This window comes from Acipenser ruthenus, chromosome 2 (genome assembly GCF_902713425.1).
Source record: "Acipenser ruthenus chromosome 2, fAciRut3.2 maternal haplotype, whole genome shotgun sequence".
Classification (NCBI taxonomy): domain Eukaryota; kingdom Metazoa; phylum Chordata; class Actinopteri; order Acipenseriformes; family Acipenseridae; genus Acipenser; species Acipenser ruthenus.
The window spans coordinates 60723670-60744873 of NC_081190.1; the positions used below are offsets into that span (position 1 = coordinate 60723670).

The following is a 21204-nucleotide window of genomic DNA, read 5'->3' on the forward strand; positions in this document are numbered from 1 at the left end:
GGATAAACTTCTAACCATTTGTAAATCAATGGGAAAGGGTTTCATGAACTGCAAATTTAATTTAACTGTGTCTATGCGAGATTACACAGTTTCTGCTGCCCATAGTAACAACACAATACAAGGTAAAATCCTGCATTTTAAGAACTTCTCTTAAAAAAAGAAGTACTGTATCTAAATAGGATGTGGTTAACAATGTGTACTGGAGATAAAAGACAACTGTTTGTTTCAGGCCACCATCTTATGAGGCACCCAAACTAGAATTTATAACACTGTAGATGGAAGCCATAGGTAAGAGGCCGTGCAATTTGTGTTCCTGGCTTATAAATAGAACTCTAGTGCTAGTGTAATTAGGTTTACCATATGACTCCATGTTCACTGAGACAGTTTGGGACAGTTCAGGCTTTTCAACTTAAATCGCAATGCATTCTGGTATGATTTACCAGTTATTTAGAAATGTAACATCTCAAGAAGTTCTGACTTTACTGATTTGCAATGATTTGGACAAATTACTTCTGAGGAGGAGGGATAGTTCACTTAAATTGTCTTTATTCCTGATTAAATTCACTATTACCCATGTTTATAAATAAAAATATCATGTTTCTAACAATATGATTTTATTTTCAATTAATGCCTATACAGAATAATGAGAAGAACAAACTGGTTCAAAATAAGACTCTATAGAGTTAACCATACAGAAATACCCCCTCACATCCCACAGCTTAGATTTACATTTGGAGCTTGATGGAAAAAAAGTATTCAGTATTTAGCAGACAATTTAAAAATTTGGATTTTAGCCAAACTTCAAGACCTATTGGGTTTTATCCAGATTAATACTTTTGGAATGTGCCTGCACAGTCTCAGTTGCCTGAATGAGCCTTAACTTCAAACCAAATAAGGCAACAATTTGGCCAAATTTAGCAGTAGTGTTTACTCTCAGACCTAAGCCACGGAGTGACTGATCTCTCACTTAGGGTTGCTCTGTTGCACTACTGGAAGCCAAGTACACCTGTTTTAAGGGGTAAAAGAGAGAGATGGAGGCATTAGCATATGTATTGTTATAAGCTGCAGAATAGAGTGCTGAAGTATCAGTCTGGTGGGGGAGCTAAAAATAAAGTCTTGCTTTAGAGTAAAATTATTTTGTAATGATTTTCAGTATATGGGAAGTAAATCATATGTACAGGATAAACCCAATAATAATGGATTTTACTGTTAATGCGAGTCGCAGGTACAGTAAGATCTACCCCAGACAGTTCTGTGATAATGTTAAGTGGTAGCCAAGTTTAGGAAGATGATTAATTGAGACTGATCGCTACTTCCTCATGCACTTGAAATCCATGGCTTGCTGGTGCCTAAAGCTGTCATTGCTTAAATACTCCCAAATCCCATTTGTTGCTGAACACATAACCTGCTGCAGATCTGGCCACCATGTTCTCCCATAGTGGGAATCTATCTTTGAAGGAGTGGGAAGCACCGTCATGCCACGGCACCACTTCTGTTCGCTGTCTGAAAGCAAGAATATTGTAACTAACAGAAATTGGTATTAAGATTGGAAGTCTTGAGAAGTTTTAACATCAGAACATAAATCAGCCAGCAGATGTTTCTACATTTTGTTGGAATTTACAGAATTATACAGCCACTGAAATAAAGGCTGACTAGATCATCCTTGAAATGTTGAATTATGATACCTGACTTATAAACAGAATGAATTACCCATATATACCTCACATGGGTAAATGTGAAAAGTCTTGGAGAGGAATGGTGAGAGCTTAAAACAGTGAAATATTTTCAGAGAGTACACATTTAAGAGAGACTTGTAATCTCTGTAAGGGAATTCAAGTTTCAGTGAAGCGTGCAACTGTCTTATGAGTGTGTGTCAATGTGGTATGATCTTAGCTGCACAGTTGGATTACAACAAGGGTGTCCTTGTAGTGACAGCAAAGAAAGTTCAGTGGTTAAAGAAAAGGGCTTGTAACCAGAAGGTCCCCGGTTCAAATCCCACCTCAACCAATGACTCACTATGTGACCCTGAGCAAGTCACTTAACCTCCTTGTGCTCCGTCTTTCGGGTGAAACGTAGTTGTAAGTGACTCTGCAGCTGATGCATAGTTCACACACCCTAGTCTCTGTAAGTCACCTTGGATAAAGGCGTCTGCTAAATAAACAAATAATAATAATAATATTTATTATACTGATCCCATTCTATGGTGACCCCTTTCTGGCAGCAAACTACATAATGTAAATGTCCAACAATATAAAACTTGAAATAAAACTTCCACAAGTAGGGCTGGAATCCAAGTGGATATTTATGTGCAATAAACAGAAATTGAGGGGTGGATTAAATGAAGAAAAAAACTGAGCAGATAGATTTCTCTGTGCTCTGCTCAATTAGACTTTCAAACATACCAAATGAGCAAACATTTCAGAAGCCCTCAAATGAAAAGCACAGGTGCCCCATCCCTCTTGAAAATGTGATTCAGTGTAGAACAAGGAAATAAAGTGGGTAAAAAATGGCATACCATATATATATTTTAATGAAAAGTCAGTTAATGATATAAAGGCAACATATTATTTTTTAAAGATTAACAAGCTGACTGTTTTCACTTAGTAAATCTGTCAATGTATATCAAGTAACTTACATTTATAATAGTCAGCAGCTGCTGACAGCAGGGATTTCATATTACATATCCTCTGGTGCTGCTGCCATACCTGTGTGCTTATTTCATAGGCAAGCCATGTGCTTCAGGTCAGCACCTTTGATCTCATTTGATATCTAGCTGTGCACAGGTGTCTGTGAGGCTGTTGAGAAGAGTCCAGCGGAGGCCTGAGAGACAGAGCTCAGCTCTTGCTCTCTGAGGAGCTGCCACTGGCTGCCAGATGACCTCATCCAGGAGGCGGGGCCACTCTGACACCCAAAGGAGGATCTTAAAAGGATCCGAGACATGGGCTGCTAAAGCACAGCACAGGAGGAGCAGTTGTTCCTTTTGGGAGGGCAGTACAGCTATAAATGATTATTTCTGTTACCTAACACAGAAGTATAGCAAATAAGTAGCAAAAATGCCGCAGAATGTAGCTTTGCAAGGTCCGGCCCCTTGGGGATTCAGACTGACTGGTGGAAAGGATTTTAATCAGCCATTGACCATATCAAGGGTGAGTAATTTTAAATGAATGTTTAGAAAAGTGTTTAACATGTAAAGACATTGAATGATCTGTGCTGGGTGTATTTCAGAGAGGGCAGATTATGGCAGAAGTACAACAGAATCTCTTCCGGTCATTTGCTGTGTGTCTTATAATAAAGAAAAACAATGTGAATTAAGATCTCCAGTATATCTTCTCAGCCATAAGCAACTGTTTTCACAGCCCAGATGGTTTGCTATCAGGTTGACCATCTGGGCATGCTTTCTTGCAGATAACAGTTTTGCTTAGCATCGCTCTCATGGTTTGTAATGTCATCAGACAGAACCTACCTCTCTGTGACCAAAAACTTTTATCCACAGTCTGTTGTTATTATATATATACTGTATATATACTGTATATATATATATATATATATATATATATATATATATATATATATATATATATATATATATATATAACATGCACACACACTGGGCTGTTTAACATGATACATAATTATACGTATGTTATGATTAAATTAAATTACTGATATGCAAACATTTAATTCTAACATGTACTAATTATAGGCATTTATTAAGACTCTAACCAGGTTAAATGTGCTCATAGGAACTTAATGTGTAATGTTTGCTGAGACATTTGAAACAAAACCCTGCAGGGATCATCACACCTGTTTCAAGAGCAAATGTCATCTCCTAAAGCTTTTCTGTCGTTAGCCAGAACAAACACTGAAAGACAACACTAAATGAGCTGTTGAAGCAAGTGTACTGCCAAAGGATGACATAATTATGTGCCAAAAGCAGTGATACCTAAAAAGGTAGAGGATATGTAAATATTTCTGTCACAACAGACACATAAATCTATGAGCTGGCTGCACTGAACTTCAACTCCTTATGCATTTAGTGAAAGAGCCACCAGAATTAAATAGTTATAATATCGTCACAGTTCACATATACAATATGATGAAAAGTTAATCATCTTTTTTTTTTAATCAAAATTAACAAATGGATCAATAAACCTTTGTGGCTTTTTGTTTAATATCAAAAGCTTGTCTTCATATTTCAGTTTAAATTGAGAATGCTTTCAAAGAGCAATCAGGAAGAGCAATGGAGTCGTTTGTTATTAGTAGTGAAGACATTCCTAATAGTCTCTTTGATCTTTCCAATTTATGTTGCATTTATGATTTTAAACTGATTTATTTGCAGTATTAACACAGTTATGTCTGTGACACAAAACCACGTGTCAAGTGGTGATCTTGAAATGTAATACATAACATTCCGGTACATTCAACTGATACCAACCTGTTATGAATCATTGGTTAATTAATATATTTTAGCTTTAAATGCTGAAGGTTTTAGTACTGTATAAAGCATTAAGTAGCAGTCATATTCAAGTTATACCAACAAGAAACTGTAGTTATCTCCCAAAACCTTTTCTTTTATGTTAATTCAGTTACTGTGAAGAAGCCAACAAGGACATATTGCATAGTATGATGTTCTAATAGAATCAAATTAAAGGTCTAAAGTTACCCCAGCTTTGGTTCCAGCACCCAGTTGTGTCTAAATGTCTAAAAGAAAATACTCTCAGTGTGTCACAGCACATGCAGATTGCACCAAAAGTTCAGTTTGTTTCATGTTTTAGCTGTATTTTATATACAGATATATCTTAGTTGTTGTTTATTTTTTTCTTTTTCAGAAATTTGTAGTCAGCATATTCACTCTGTTCTCTGTTAATAGGGTGAACTGTGTAAAATACCCTGACAAGTTTATTAAACAATGTCTTTTTCCTGACTGATAAATACATTTGTTTATAAAAACTGAAAGTAAACAGAATGGTTTAGCACAACTCCCAACTAGATTTTGACCCTTTAAGCCATGATTTGATTTGATTTTTGAAGAAGCGTTAGTATCAACTGGCCAAAATGTGTTTTTCTGTATCTAGAGATATACTGAAAAACTGTATCATGAGTGATCCTGTCAACCAAAGCGCACACAAAAAATACACATTTATTCAGTAAGACACAGATTCATAACATTTATATTGTTAATGTCAAATAATTATAAATCATCTTTCGTTAAGAGCAGGACATCCATATGATTTTTTTAGGATTGAACTTTGCTTGCTCCTTTGGGAAAAAATGGTTCTGATTGACTGGGAGGGAGTTCATTATTAAAAATGAACAGATGAGATTTACATGAAATGTAATTTGAAGTTGGAAATTGGAAATTGTTACCGTTAGAATAGTTGTTTAGAGCTAAGTATTAAAGCTGCAATAAAAAACCCTATTTTCTCACCTCTTAAACCATATGCAACCTCTAAAGTCAGCCCTCTTTTCAGTGCGATATAATGAAAATATGTTGCTGCTTTTCTTTTTTTTTATCAAATGCTATATACCAGTCTGCTTCCTGGAGCCTAATCTGTTCCCTTGCTGTAGATACCATAGTCTAATTGCAGTAAGACAGTTTGATTCAAATTAATATACAACATAGGTATAGGAAGTAGCAGCAGCTTTAATCATGTAATGCTATAGTTGAAATGTCTACATATATGATTTATTTGATTTATTTCTTAGCAGACGCCCTTATCCAGGGCGACTTACAATTGTTACATGATATCACATTATACATTATTTCACATTATACAGATATCACATTATTTTACATACAATTACCCATTGTATACAGTTGGGTTTTTACTGGAGCAATCTAGGTAAAGTACCTTGCTCAAGGGTACAACAGCAGTGTCCCCCAATGGGGATTGAACCCACAACCCTCCGGTCAAGAGTCCAGAGCTCTAACCACTACTCCACACTGCTGCCCAGAAAAACCCCAAATAAACTACCAAATTAAACTACCAGATTATTATTATTATAGAAATCTAAATTGAAAAATGAAAAGATTGCTTCTAAGAAGTAAGACATTTTAAAATGTTTATTTTGCACTCCTTTAAGACTTATCAGAGTTTACATAATGTGGTAATAATCCACTACAAGTACCACTGATCTCATACTGTGTAAATTTGTTGTGAAAGTAGAACAGGAGTGTCTCGCTGAAAAAAACCTAATAGGGGAACTCTATCATGAAGCAGGGGGCTGTTTGCTTCACTACAAGGTATAGTGAGGAGAGAAGCAGCTGCAAAGATAGAGGAATGACCATGCAAGAGGAATGGGAACGGAGGGTAATGTCAGGTCTACAGCGTAACAGACATTGATGTCAGGTCCAGAACCCTGCTCGAAGGGAGGTGAAATGCCTCAGCAATTACATCAACAAACATTCAATGAGTCTCCCCAGCTGTAGTATGACACCGCACTCTGGTGAAAACATCCTTAATGATCTAATAATAGTAGCATTACAACACAAAAGGCATTTAAAGCTCCCTCTTAATCTAATCCATGAAGATATTATTTATTATTTAGGTGAGGCAGTACACTTACAGTATTATCCTATGATTTTTTACTTCCATTTTATGGCAATAAACATCTCTGACACAAAACAATGTGCAATCTTGCACATTAATTAAACACAATTGTGAGATTGCTTACCTGCCTGTAAACATCTTCTGGAGTTACATAATTTTGGTCCTCTGGGAATGGGAGAGAAATATACAGTACATGTTTGTCATTAAAAACGGTACAACTGTATGAATGTGTCACTGCCTTGCACTTATGCCCTTCTGATGAAGAGTTTTTAGGAGCTCATTTGGCTACATAAAATGAATATAATGACATTTAAATACAAAACTACCCAATATTAAATCATGTTCAGTGAATAATAATACTAAACACTCTACTTCATGATGAAGCAACAGTAAGAGGTTTCTATTTTATAAGGTCACATATCCTCTTACTGGCAGGATCTTAAAACAGGGCCCTGAACCAAAGCATGTTCAGCTCTTCCAGACTTAATACAGACTCTGTGCTTATTGGTGACTCATGTGTTTAATTTTGATAATGATTTACTGCCCTGACGTGAAGACTGTGCAGGTCACACTGCTCAGCTTCTATCTTTATTGAGATAATATCCAATCTGTTCTCTATCGTGACAAATTAAAACTGACATGCATTCAAATTCCTTCACTTTTTAATTGCAACGCATGCCTTCACTTATTTTGTCTTTTATGGCAAAAGGTTTTTTGGTTGTTCTTTACAATGAGTTGTACACTAAAATAATGTTTATGATATCAAATTAACCTGCCTAATTGATTCTCTTATATATAGAATTTGATCACCCTCCCCGAATTCCAGAAGGGCACAAGCCACCAAGCAGATATACTAACCCAGTATGTAAGAAAAAAAATGTATTTGGGGTGAATGGATTTATATATTACTTACATGCCCTGTATCAGAAATCTCCACGGTGTCCACGGAACTTGCATGGAATTTCATGTAAACTTTTTTTACATGGAATATTTGTGCATCTCTACAAATCCCTGTGCACAACATCCATAGATCAATCTCTGCAGAAATCCATTTTGATTTCATGGTTCTATGTACATTTTAATTGTTTTTTCTATGTTTCTCCATGGAGACACGCATTCCCAGTGGAGATAATGTTGTAATGCTGTCAATATCATGTGGGCACTTGCCATTGCTGTCAGTTCTCAAACAACAAAAATAGAAAAGGACAAGATGCTGGAGTATATGAACGAGTGCCTACACAGAGCTGTATGTTACTTTCTTCCTTGGTGGTAGTTGAACAGGTGTTTAGGCTATTGAAAGGGAGGTGGCGGATACTTCTAAAGTGTACTGAAGTGAACCACGACTTTGCTCCTCAAATTATTACTGCCTGCTGTATCCTGCACAATCTGTACCAGGACTGTAAGGAGGTGTTCAGGCATCAGTGACTGTTGACGGTGACTGAAGCAGAGGAACAGCGATATGAAGAGGATCCTGCTGTTAGAGATGCACTAAGACGGTGTACTTTTATTTTGTATCACATTTTTGTTTCATTAGCTTATTTTGTATCGCTTTATAGCAATATAGGATCCTCATTTGTGCTGTAGTTGTATGACTGCTTCTGCTAAATAAAGTATTGGAATATTGAGTACTATTGTTGATTCCCAAGAAATAAGTCAAAATTCCACACCACATTTTATTTTGAGAGTGGGTTAAACAATTTTCGAAGCATATCCTCTTCCCTTATTATGAATATTGTATTTATCTTGCTCTTAATTGTATTATTACTTGTACTGTGATTCTTGAAATGTATTTTTGTTTACGATTGTAAGTCACCCTGGATAAGGGCGTCTGCTAAGAAATAAATAATAATAATAACAAACACATTTAGATCCATGGACTGATTAGCATTATGCAAAGTTTTAGGGAAGACGGAGAAAAAAGTGGAGTTATCTGTAACATCAATATGATAAGGAAAAACTGCAAACAAAAAACTAACTTCCCTGCTGCCATCTTTGGACCATGGTAACTGACGTATTCCCACGTGACTTTTATAGTGGCTTTAGGCAAGGCACTTGAACGAACTAATTAACATTTTCATGAGAACTCGTGTTTCCATGTGTAATCTCACATGAAATTGAGACCACTTTTTGGGGCATTTTCACAAGCTTTCCCTGCCAACATGCATGCACATTGTCAATTCACATGAGACAAACCACTCATGTAGACTAGCCCAGTGAGTCCCTGTAGTCCTTACTTCACAACCATTTTGTAACACAGTATTCAAGCTGGACCATAGTAGAAAGTTGGCAAAGAACAGACCTTAGAAACAGTATAGAAGTTTGTTTGTTTTATTGTGTTTAAAGTGATCAGTCAACCCTAGTCTGTGTGCGATTCCCATGCAAGAAACCTAGACTTAGATTATGTCCTCTGGTCTGTCTGCTTCCAATTTTCTACATGAAAACATCTGACTTTAAAATATATTTTATGAGATATTTATTGTTAATAGAATAAGTATAAAATAGCCACAAAATTATACTGTAATATAAAAATGGGTTTGCTGTTGATATTGCAGAGAATATCTGTTATCAATCCTGCAGGCCTGTGTTGGGATCAGAACACAGCAACCTCTTTACCATTGGTTTATTCTATATTAACCCAGTGTGGTTTTAACTGGAGGAACAACACCCCTTGCAACCCCCCACCCCCACCCCCACCCCCACCCCCACCCCCTACAATTGGTTTTCTGCCTGTATTGTTTTTATACAGTGGACTGGATAGTGTTTTTTAACAGTAACACTTTAAAATATTATAAACTCCAAAGTGTTTGAATATCCCTTAGTCCTACTAGTTATTCCCAAAATGTACACAACATTCTAGCAAAAATTAAGAAAAATATAGTATTGTGAGGTATAAATACAAACTAGATTAAAACAACATTGTATGGCATCCAAAGTCAACTGGATCAGCAGGATCTTTTTCCAAGTTGTGTCTAAAGTTGTTGTGTCTAGTTGTATCTATTGCTTTAGAATAGACTGGCACTTTAATTAATATATATTTTCAGTAACCGTGGTGACTAAGTACCAGTCAGTTCTTTTGTTACATGTGAAATATAAAATAAAGATAAAATGACCCATCTGCAACCATTTTCAAATGAATACTATAGCGTTGAATGTGTACTTCATTGAATTGAAAAGATTTGCACAAGTAGCTATCCATTCATACAAACACTTACTGGAGCCAAACATTTATAGGTCATAGTGTTAGACGTAATTAAATACTGTACCAATACATATTTGAAATGTACATGATTATAGCTATTTTTAATTATTATGTTTTGAAACCCAAAGGAAGTTAATTTAAACAGAAAATGTAAACACAGAGGTGCTCTTTTATTTACATAATTTCTGTAACCAAACAGTTGGTAGGAATTGTGCTACAGCAGTAAGAACTTCACTATACTGAATAAACATTCCCTTGTATGGTAATGTCTGTTTTTAAATTCGGGAACTGATTTGGGAAGTGATAAAAATCAGAACATTTAGTATTTTTTTTTCATAGATTTTTTTCTCTCTTTTGGTTTAGATTACCCCAGGAAGCAAGGCCTCACTAGCCAACCTTTGCCCTGGTGACATTATTCTTTCCATTGATGGTGTAACAACAGAAAGCATGACTCATTGTGAAGCTCAGAATATAATCAAGGATTCCACAAATCAACTGAATCTGAAGATCGAGAGGTAACAACATAAAAGCGTTGTTGCCATAACTCTACAGGGTTAAAGGATATTAAACAATATTTGTAGAATAACCATAGCCAAGCAGTTTAATGAATATCAAATGGTATGTTATTCATACCAGACAGACTTTGAAAAAAGCTTAAAGCTTGACTTAGTAGATAGAAATGTCCAATATAGACTTTGTAGAAGATGGGTACCTCCACAACTTTTAACAACATAGGAAGGGTAATTGTAAATAATGTCATACCCTTGACAACTCTACTTTAACTAACAAATACATCCTTTGCATAGCATGTCTCTACAACAGGGCTGCTTTATAACAGCTAATAATAATGGGGCTTCATGTTCAAGAGAGACAAGTTTTGATTTCAGAAAAGAACACACAGTGTAAGCATCTTTTCAAAATTACAAAAAGCAATGTATAGTGAGCAGAGCACTTTATAATGAATATGAAAGGAAACTCTGTGCCGTCTGTATTTGTGAAATATCTATTTTGTATCTGCTAATTATCTCATTACCTCCATATGTGTTTGTATTACTATTGTTTCTGCACACAGACTATGATGAAGCCAGTATAAAAAATACCACTATGGGTACACTTCCCTGCTGAAACAGAGACTTTCTTAAAGATATTGCAGCTAATAATATAGCTCCATAAAATGCTTCCTGCATGCTCTTACAATATATAGGTCTCAGATGTGCAGTTTGTAAAGAAACACATGCTATAGCAAACATGTATTTTCATTTCAAAACATGATCTCTGGTACCACATTAGGATAAAGAAAACTGTTTACAAGCAATACTGTATTTATGCTACAGTACATGAGATGGTAGTTCAGCAATTTCACATTAGTAATGACATTTACTGATCTTATTTCAGGCCAGAAACCAAGCTTTGGTCTCCTCAAGTCACAGAAGGTGGTAAAGCCCATCCTTTTAAAATCAATTTGGAAGCTGAACAGCAGGTACGTACCATGCAACATTGAGATTCACCATGTATTTACCTTTCATGCACTTTCTTAAATGTACAGCACTGGGCTGTGTATATGTACATACAAACAAACATATGAAATTTCATGGGCATAGCCAGCCAGTTTTGGGAACCCTCTGTTGACTAACCCTACAATTCTCTTAACTATTTTATTATAAGTTTCTTCTCCATTGGAACCTATTAAAAGCAACTTCACTTATATTGTCACTGAGAGTGGAGATCTCACATTCAGAATATAATAAAAAATAAAAATAAAAGAATTATAAGCATTTAAACCACAACAGAATCTACATTAATGTAAGTTTGTTTTTTTTAGTTTTTTTTTTTAGATTGAATGACTTATACTCTGTTTATATGTGTTTGTGTCTACCTCTAATCCATTTGAGAGTGTACTTTATCTTGCACTTTTTGTATGACAGACAAGATTCGCTTCGCTCACAGGCCTGGTACAGCAAAGAAATACACTCTCAAGTTGATTAAAGGTAGCCACTGAACACTTACAAACATACAATAAAACAACAGAATCTGTCTCAAATCCCTTATGCTTAGATTGGTTTGAACCCAAGAGCTGGACTTTGTTTTTCCATTGTGTTTCTCTATTAATGTTTTGTCTTGAAAATGTGCAATAACTTCTTCTGTGTATCTGGGTAAAAGACGGGATAATAGAGTCTGTATTTTCTGAATCTGTTATAAAAGTTTACTCTGAGGAGCACCATGATAAAAGCATAGCTACAGTAAAGCAGAGTGAAAATGTGAATAGTAAACAAACAGTATAAGCATGGGAAAAGCTAGTTTATCATGGTAAACTTTTGTTTCACTGAAAATATGAGTTTTATAGTGCAAGTATAATGTTATCCTTATTGATTAGACAGCGACTGGGTTTCCATGCAGATTAGAAAGTTGTCACTCTCTCCACAATCATTATTTATGTGGTGCAGCTCACACAAACCACGCACATCCCATGCTCTATAGCAGTGGTACTCAACTCTGCCCCTCGAGATCAATTCCATTCCTAGTCTTTATTCCAGCCAGGTCCTAAATTAGTTAATTGCCTCTTAGCAGCTTCAATTAACTACATTAGAACCTGCTTGGAGTAAAAACTTGGTCTGGATTAGATCTCAAGGGCCAGTTGAGTACCACTGTTCAATAGGAAGCGTACGATTTAAGGGGTGGGTAAATCATCTTCTCACGCTGAAAAGCCGTACAATTGACCAAAAACTCTGTTTTGTTTGCATGGAAACATGTCCGGAAGTCATACATTATGCTTACAAGACTTCAGCACTGAAAATCCCGTTTCTGACGTAACCTTGCGCAACTTTCTACTATACGTAAAGGCCGTACCACCAAGCAATCCTTTATTGTCTGAGAGCTGCCAGAAGCAGCCATGGCAAGGTTCTTTGACCAAACAGGAAAACATAAGGGTACAGTAGGAGGGGTTTAGATACCTCTTCATTCAGTATTTTTTTTTCACGTGACACCATTTATTCAACATTTCAAATTATTGCCAATGATAGTGCTTTATAGTTTGGTTATTTTATAAGCAGCGTTTTAAAAGAAATACTGAAGCTACTACAAATAAAAAAATGCAGCACTTTGCAATACAAATAAATAAATAACGAAGCCCTTTGCAAAGCACAGATATTTTTGTTCATTCTTTTACCCTTGTTATCTTCGTGTTTGGTGATCGGATAGCTGATTGCTTTAATCTTAGACTTTTCTGTCCCTTAGCTATAAGATGCAATACACTGTACACTAGACTTAAGTAGTATCTATAAATTAGCATAGCTGGGAATTCATTGTCAATGGCTTTATTATGGCTGCGGGCTATCGACACCACCAGTCTGTTGAATTAAACCTGATCTCATAGGTTTACATCTCTTAAGCCTAATTAATTGAGGAAGATTTGTTTTAGAAAAACGAAAACATGAAAAAGAAAAACAAAACAGACAGGCTTAAGATTAGCTTGCTGCAGTTGCAGGAAGTCCACTGTCCCTGTGGAGGTAGTTGTAGTCCTATTTAAATGACCATTTTAAACTACTGCAGCCATCAAGTGATGGCTGGAGAAAAACATCAATTTAGCTAACGAGGCTAACAAGGACGGACATCTAACTGATTTTAAAGAAAAAATGGAAAAAGGACTGTAAATTAAATATTTAATTGCAGAAGTACACCAAAAAGGACAGAACGGAGCACACCATTTAGAGCCTACTGGTCTACAAAGGCCATCATGTCACCAGCGGACTCCACATGGGCGTGCTCTAAAATAACCCGGGACCGGACGAGGGCTTTGAACATGGCTGCCCAGTCAAAGAGACCCTCCCTGGAAATCTTACGCTTCCTGGTCATGAAAATGGCCAGTTTACCAAGAGCCAGGAGCAGATTCACCAGGTGGTCTCTTGCCTTGGTGGAGCCATGAACAAGGTGCCCAAAAAGAAGAAGGTTGGAGGATATTTAGGAAAAGTCAGGAAACCACAGCTCCTTATCTTAAACACACGCACAGAAATTTAAATTTAAATTCCCAAACCGGTCAAAATGACCGCCTTGGTCATTCTAGTGTTAAAGTGCCAGTAGGCAGCAGCACTTTAAATAAAAGTTTAAAACAAAATGTTTTAAACTAAAAAACATACAAAATGATAAAATGGAAGGAGCCAAACAAAGGAGCACATGGCCTGTGCTACCTGCCTGCCCCTTCCCCAGTCTGCAAAAGCATAAGTGTCGGTCTAAACTAATTTGTTTTTATAACAAAAACTAAAACAGTTTTGTGTTCCAAAAATAAAATTAAGAAAAACTAAATACAAAAACCTGAAATAGGATTGTGGACCAGACGATGCGGCAAGTGAATACCGAAGAGGACACACAGCGGGCTCAAGGGAGCCAGGATCTCGGAGGCTGAAGCACCAGTCAGGAACAGACAGTGGGAGCGCTGTCATGGCTAAAGGTGACGGCTGGAGAGCCGAGAGAGAGACCTCTGGATGGCAGATCACAGCGCTGTCAGTCAGTCACAGTCAGGATCCTCCTCACCGTCCACCCCCTCCCCGGCTGACACCTGCCAGTCAAGGACACTGCAGAACAGGGCAGAGGAGAGCAGGATGCTGCCACCCTCAGCGAACCAACAGCCCGCCTCACCCCAGTTCAACGGCACTTCTTCCCTGGAAGCCTTCCTCGTGCAGTTCGAGCTGTGCGTGGCTGAATATGGCCGGATATACCTACCTGTCCCAAGCCCTGAAGGGATTAGCATCTGAAGTGCTGTTGGACCTGGGCTGAGAGGAGAGGGTTGACTACATGGCACTGACGACGGCTCTAAAACGGCGGTACGGAGATTGCGACTCCTACCTGGGCTTACAGGACCAGCTCCAGCGCTGGAGCAGAGCACCGGGAGAGAAGCTGGGAGCCCTGGCCACGGACAACATCGCACTGGGAAGAAGTGGCACTGCAGTCCCCAGCGAGGAAGGGCCTGTGTCTGCAGTGGGCTGGATTTGACATTCGCGCTGGGGTTCTGCAACACCAATGGAAGAAGTCAGCTACAGGAGAGGTGAGGTGGCAGGTGGTTGTCCCCCAGGCAATGCGGGAGGACATGCTGAAGGTCCACCATGGCAGCCCCGGCACAGGGCACTTCAGGGTCACTAAAACCCTGCGCCAGGTTTGACAGGGGTTCTACTGGGTACGGTGCAGGCAAGACAGCTGCTCCGCCAGCAAAGGACCCATGAATCGGTCATATGCCCCACTCCAGCAGTTTCCCATCAACGAACCCATGGAGAGGGTTGTGGTCGACATCTTATGCCAGGCTGCTGCAGGACTGCCTGGAGTTGGCCCACTGCTACGCCAGGAACCAGTAGCAGGCTGTGGGCTGCCAGCAGAAGAGAAACTATGACACCAGGGCAAAGGGAGGCATTTCACAGCGAGGGAGCTGGTCTGGGTGTACAGCCCCCAACAGAGGCAGAGCCGCTGCCCCAAGTGGGACAGCCACTAGCTAGGACCTTGCCAGGTCTTGGAGCGAATCGAGGAGGTTGTATATTATTATTATTATTATTATTATTTATTTCTTAGCAGACGCCCTTATCCAGGGCGACTTACAATTGTTACAAGATGCCCCCCACCTGGGATTGAACCCACGATCCTCCGGTCAAGAGTCCAGAGCCCTAACCACTACTCCACACTGCTCCACCGTATATAGGATCCAGCTACCACTCAGAGACGGGAGAATCGCCACCAATCAGAATCTTGGCTTGCCGCACAAGCGGGACCTGGTTGCAACATTGTTGTCACAGATCAGGGGACAAAATGTTGCAACAATCAAGGAATCGAGAGCTGGAAGCTGTGGGATTGGTGGCTGGTGCACCGGGGGCCTTGGCCTGGACGGAAGGATAAGTAGCGGGCTACTAAAAGAGCTGGTAGGTTGAGATGAAAGAGAGCTGAAGAACAGAGAGAAAGATTGGAGAGAAACAGCCAAGGAGAGCCAGAGAAAAGCGGGACTAAAGAGAACCAAGGAAGAAACCAGAGACTGCACCTAGTTGGCTGTAGTGCACAGCCAAAACAGTGTGCTTTGGATTTTATTTTATTTTCTTTTATTTGATTATTTTGTCACAGTCTGAGTAGCACTACTACTCAGCTGTAGTTGTACCACTGGCTAGTAAAGCAGCATGCTTTACTAGTCAAGTATAGAGTTGTGGCTTAATAAACTGCTGCATTCGAGAATCTGAAATACCTGTGTGAGCCTGTCTTCATTTCCTGCAAATGCTACAATATATTATATGTACATGTATAATAGGGTTATAATAAATATTTATGCAGTCAAAAAATATTTAGCAAATAATACAAGAATAGTACACAGCGCTTTCTTATGGAATGTTGCTTTTTATTATTATTTGTGTAATACTATGTCATTTTTTGGGGGGGGCGGGGGGCAGGGGGTTCGTGGCCAAATGAGGCAGGCTGCACTTTCAGTGTTTTAACACAACCTAAAAACTTTGTGGGAACCCAGTTCTAACCCATGTATGTACTGATCATTTTCTGTACATAGAATATAATGACCCTTGCTTTCTGTCATTTCTAAAATGTATTGTCCATGTGTACAATCAATATGTTACAGATAACATAAAAATACTCTGTAAAACCAATTGCAATGTTATTAATGCAACATTAAAATACTGTGCCCTAATCTTAAAATATTCAAGATGTTTGTAAGGAATGAGTTTAAGAACTGTTTATAAAATAATTTCTAAACTTCTAACCTTCTCTAAAACAATTGATTATTATTATTTTTTTTTTTTTAATGAACTGCAAACTTTACTTAATTAATCAAAATTGTATTTAAAAAAAACAAAAAAAACCCCACATTCCTTAAAACAGTCTTGTGTGCAACTTTTGTGAATAGGTCCCATTATATATCAGGTACATGTACAGCTATGGCCAAATGTTTTGCATCACCTGGAATTTTAGGATTGAGACATTATTTAAAAAACTAAAATAAACTATATATGTGTGTGTGTGTGTGTGTGTGTGTGTGTGTGTGTGTGTGTGTGTGTGTGTGTGTGTGTGTGTGTAAACATAATTTAGATATTTTATTTAACATCATGTAAACAAAAAAACTACAAAATGATATCGCAAAAGTCTACAGGAAGCCATAATAGCAGTACAGTATTTCATGTTAGATTTCGAAATGTCACATTTTTCAATTTTTTTGTTAAGTACCGTTATATGAAAAACTACAAAGCGGTATGTAATTCAATATGTAAATGTAACATTATTCAGCAGGTTTAATTCGACGTTATGAAGTAAAATTAGTTAATTTTATAAGGTGATGCAAATCTTTTGACCATTCAGTAGCTATACACATTCCATATGGGTGACTTCAGCTGAAGCCAACATGTTGTGGCCAATGCAGTTAGCTTTATTGGTACTATTGTCGTTGTTTACTGTTTTGACTGTAGCATGTAGCGTTGTGTGTTTTTGTTCGGCTCCATGTGCAGGAGTTAAAACCAATCGGTGCTGCTCATAATAGGAGAGCCCAGCCATTTGTAGCCGCAGCCAGCATTGATGATAAAAGGCAGGTAGTGAGTTCGGCCTACAACACACCTATAGGCCTGTACTCTGCCGGCAACATCCAGGACGCCCTCCACGGACAGATGAGAGGCCTCATTCAAGACAAACCAGAAGGGTGAGTTTTTAAGGGTTTTATTTGTCCATGTCCAATTGTCTTCATCCTGTGTTTGTCTTTGATGTCCATAAGCCCAGCTCTTGAGGCTTACGTTTTGTGTATCTAAAACTCTTTTGTTCTTATTTTACATAGGTCTATAACAAAAACAAAAATACTATGCACATAATCAACACCAGTGGTTTGCCCATTAATCTTAACAAAGTAATCCAGCCTTTCCATGCACTAGCACTCTTAACCTCTTTCTAACCTCTTTGTTTTTTTACAGGACCTAGGCTACTTCGAACACAAGTTTAATGTCAGACCAAAACCATTCGTAGTCTCAGGCCAAAGCAGGTTACATGCACTAGGTTTTTGCAATCAAGCATGCAATCTGCATTTTATGGCTGTTATAAGCATAGTCTGCATTATATAACGAACCCTGTTTAGAAATTAGAGGTAAACATGTGGTAACCAGGTTTACAATGTGTATACTGTGCACTGGAACAATTTCATTTTTATTTTAAAAATGTACATTAATTGTACTGGTAATCTTTACATTTATCACCTAAACAAGACAGCATGGCTTTCCAAAGTATACTAACCTGTTTTTATTTTAATTTTATTTTTTGTGTGAGTAGTTTATAGTAGCATTTACATTACTTCACAAATATAACATGAAGTCTATGGGAAGCATATCTTGTAAGGGGCATGACGTTTAGAAAAGGTCTGTTTAAGGTATGCATATGGTAGTATGATAAAGCCTGTTATTGGTTTGAGTGTGTGGCATCCTGTTGCAAGAGCATAATCAAAATGTATTAATAAGATTTGTAACTACCATACATATCATTTCTAAAATGTTTCCCTTGCAAAAATGTTGTCTCATCTGTATTGTCTTCCCCTGTCATCTCTGCTAATGTCTGTGGTGGTTTGTTGTTCATTGTCGTTATGCTGGTGTCTTTGTCGTATGTGTCATTCCTGGTCATTAGTGGATGCAAGAAGCACCCCCGTGTGGTCACTCGCATCATCACCCCCAGCGATTTAAAGGTTGCAATGAAAGAGTCTCCTCAAAAGACCTGGGTGGCAGAGCTGCCAGGGCTTAGGATTCAACATGCCCAATTTAACTCCCCCATACAATTGTACTCAGATGCCAATATTATGAACTCTCTATATGGACAGGCGTCTTCCACTTTAACTGAAAAACCTGCTTTCAGGTAATCAAAGCTGGAGGCTACAGGGAATGTGTTTCTGCCCTGTCAGTTTACTGCAGGAAGTCTTCACCATGTTTGCAGTCACTGAATCATTGAAAACATTCTTAGTCATTTTTAATAAAGATCATATATACAATAACTACTGAGAATTGATTTTTTTTAAAAAAGAAACATTTCATTCAGATATAAAGTGCATGGTGAGGTATTTTCAAAGGCTTGATCTGAAGCATAATACTGTACTATGCAACAGCACATAACAGGACAGACATTTTACAATTCAGTTCAGAAAAAAACGTAAACTGTAGATTTTAATCAAAATCCTTAATTACTATGTAACCATTTTGGAAGAAATGTGTAGCACTAGGCCCTAGGGACTAGGGCACCAGAGACAAAAAATGTTACACTATGAATTATTGCTGTAAAAATAAATAATGATGCCACTTATTCTGCAGTGTTGAACCAGAGCCATCGATTGAGCAGTCACACGTGTACAAAATGCTTCAGGAGAATCAGGATGAATACCATGAGCCTCGGCAGTCGGGCTCCTTCAGAGCTCTGCAGGATTACGTGGAGGACGATCCTGGTGAGCATTCATGGCTCTGTAGTTGTCACCCCGGTGTTATATTTGCTAAGCATCAGTAAATAAAATTTTAAAAAGGTGTACATCGTGACAGAGCAGGTTTACAAGATTTAGGGTGGCATCGCTGTTAACATCACATGTGCCTTGAAATAGACCACCGGGGAAACCTCCACAGTAATAGTTGTCTGTGTTCAAAATACTTTATCAGTTAATGCTAGCTATTTAATCCCAACTGGCAGGTTCTCGTCCCACTGTCACTAGAAGTGTGAGAGCTCCCATCACAAAGGTTGGTAGACCTACCGGAAGTGTTCAGAAGCTGCCGTTGTGCGACAAATGTGGCAATGGGATTGTGTGAGTATTGCATTCACTTTTACAAAACAAAGCAAGCTGAATGTCAGGGGACCCTGGCTACCAGTATTTAGAATGTTCTTGTGCTAAAGTATTTATTCATATGCACCACAAAACCAGTCTAACTAATTTTGTTAAAATATCAATAACCAATAAAGCAACTGATAGCATTTACTGTCAGATTAGTCTTTAATTTAAATATACAGTATAAGTGAAAGATTATTTCATGAATAACAGCAATTTTTCTACATTTTATCACATTTAAATCCTATTACAGATAAACCGTGCCAGATGTACTAGTCATTCGGTTTTTCTTTACAGCGGGACCATTGTGAAGGCCCGTGACAAGTTTCGCCACCCCGACTGCTTTGTGTGCTCTGACTGTAACATGAATCTGAAGCAGAAGGGCTACTTCTTTGTGGAGGGACAGCTGTACTGTGAGACCCACGCGAGGTCTAGGATGAGGCCTCCAGAGGGATATGATGCAGTCACTGTTTACCCTACAGCCTAAACATCTTGCTTATTGGAAGTACTCCTTCAGAATCCATTGAGATTAACATTAGCAGGAATGTGCAGCATGGTACATTACACTATATAAACATTGTTACATTTTGGTTCAATGCAAAACATACAAGAGAATGCTCCACTTATAGTTAGTAATTGCTACAGAATACAAGGGTCAACTAAAAGCCTATCTTGTTCAGAGTGTACACACATGCATGTTATTTCAGTCTGCTACATAATTATCTGGATAAGCAAGTAAACCCTAGCCAGTGCATATTTCGTAGCTTACAACTGTGCTAAGACTACAATGAACTTAAAGAAAGTGTTTGTACAACAGTACCTTCAATGTTCCATATAAAAAATAAGTATTTTCTTCAAGTATCTTATACTGCTAAATTAACATTTATATACATATTTAGATAAACAGATATGCAATTAGTATGCAATGGAATTAATAGAAACAGTTTAGGTCTGTAGTCTTCTTAGCTGTATAGTGTATAATGTAATTGTAGTATTTTCACGCACTTACACCACAGTATGGTTTCTCACTTATTTTCCTCTTTCTCTATGTACAAAATGTTTATGTAAGGAGGATATGTGACTACTGAAAATAGCTTACTATTATCTATTTATTTCTTCAATAAAAGCTAAGTGTTGTGTTATAACAGTATATCATAATATGTTGTGTTATGCACATGCAATAACGTGCAAAAACATATGTAACTCCAATGTGTAATGAAAATGTTCACATGTTCTGCAGTAATATATATATATATATATATATATATATATATATATATATATATATATATATATATATATATAAGAATTGATAATTGAATTTGTTTTAGTTTTTTTGTGTCCATTTACAACTATTTCTTTATTCCTTTGTGTCATCCAAACAGTAAACATGGATTACTAAAACAGTAATTTTGGTAGAAAGTATGCCTTAATTTGGTACAACCTGTTAACATCTTGTAGAATTTAGTATTCCAGAATAACAGTAGAATATCCAAAATAGCAGCATTCTGATATTCTAAATAGGAGTAATCTGTGTTCCTAATATACAACAGGGGAATATTACAGTACCTTTGTTCTCAGGCTGATGCTCTAAACCATTTAGCAATTGTATTTCAAATATGAGACTCACATCATGATTGTAAAATGGTTCA

At 37.5% G+C, this 21204-nt stretch overlaps 1 protein-coding gene across 3 annotated transcripts; it reads left to right on the forward strand.

Annotated features, from left to right (window-relative positions):
• The first annotated feature begins 2841 nt into the window (after window positions 1–2841).
• LOC117409541 (PDZ and LIM domain protein 3-like) lies at window positions 2842–20697 on the forward strand. Of its 3 annotated transcripts, XM_034015753.3 has the most exons (8): window positions 2842–3146; window positions 10114–10265; window positions 11146–11230; window positions 17679–17746; window positions 18379–18603; window positions 19053–19183; window positions 19420–19531; window positions 19850–20697. In XM_034015753.3, exons 1-8 carry the CDS (start codon window positions 3054–3056, stop codon window positions 20037–20039), a joined length of 1056 nt encoding a protein of 351 aa, XP_033871644.1. In that variant the 5' UTR covers window positions 2842–3053; the 3' UTR covers window positions 20040–20697. The 3 variants fall into 3 exon arrangements, with proteins under 3 accessions (XP_033871644.1, XP_033871646.1, XP_033871645.1); XM_034015755.3 differs by lacking the exon at window positions 18379–18603 and having other exon boundaries at window positions 2865–3146; XM_034015754.3 differs by lacking the exons at window positions 17679–17746; window positions 18379–18603 and adding an exon at window positions 17226–17413 and having other exon boundaries at window positions 2888–3146.
• Window positions 20698–21204: the final 507 nt, after the last annotated feature.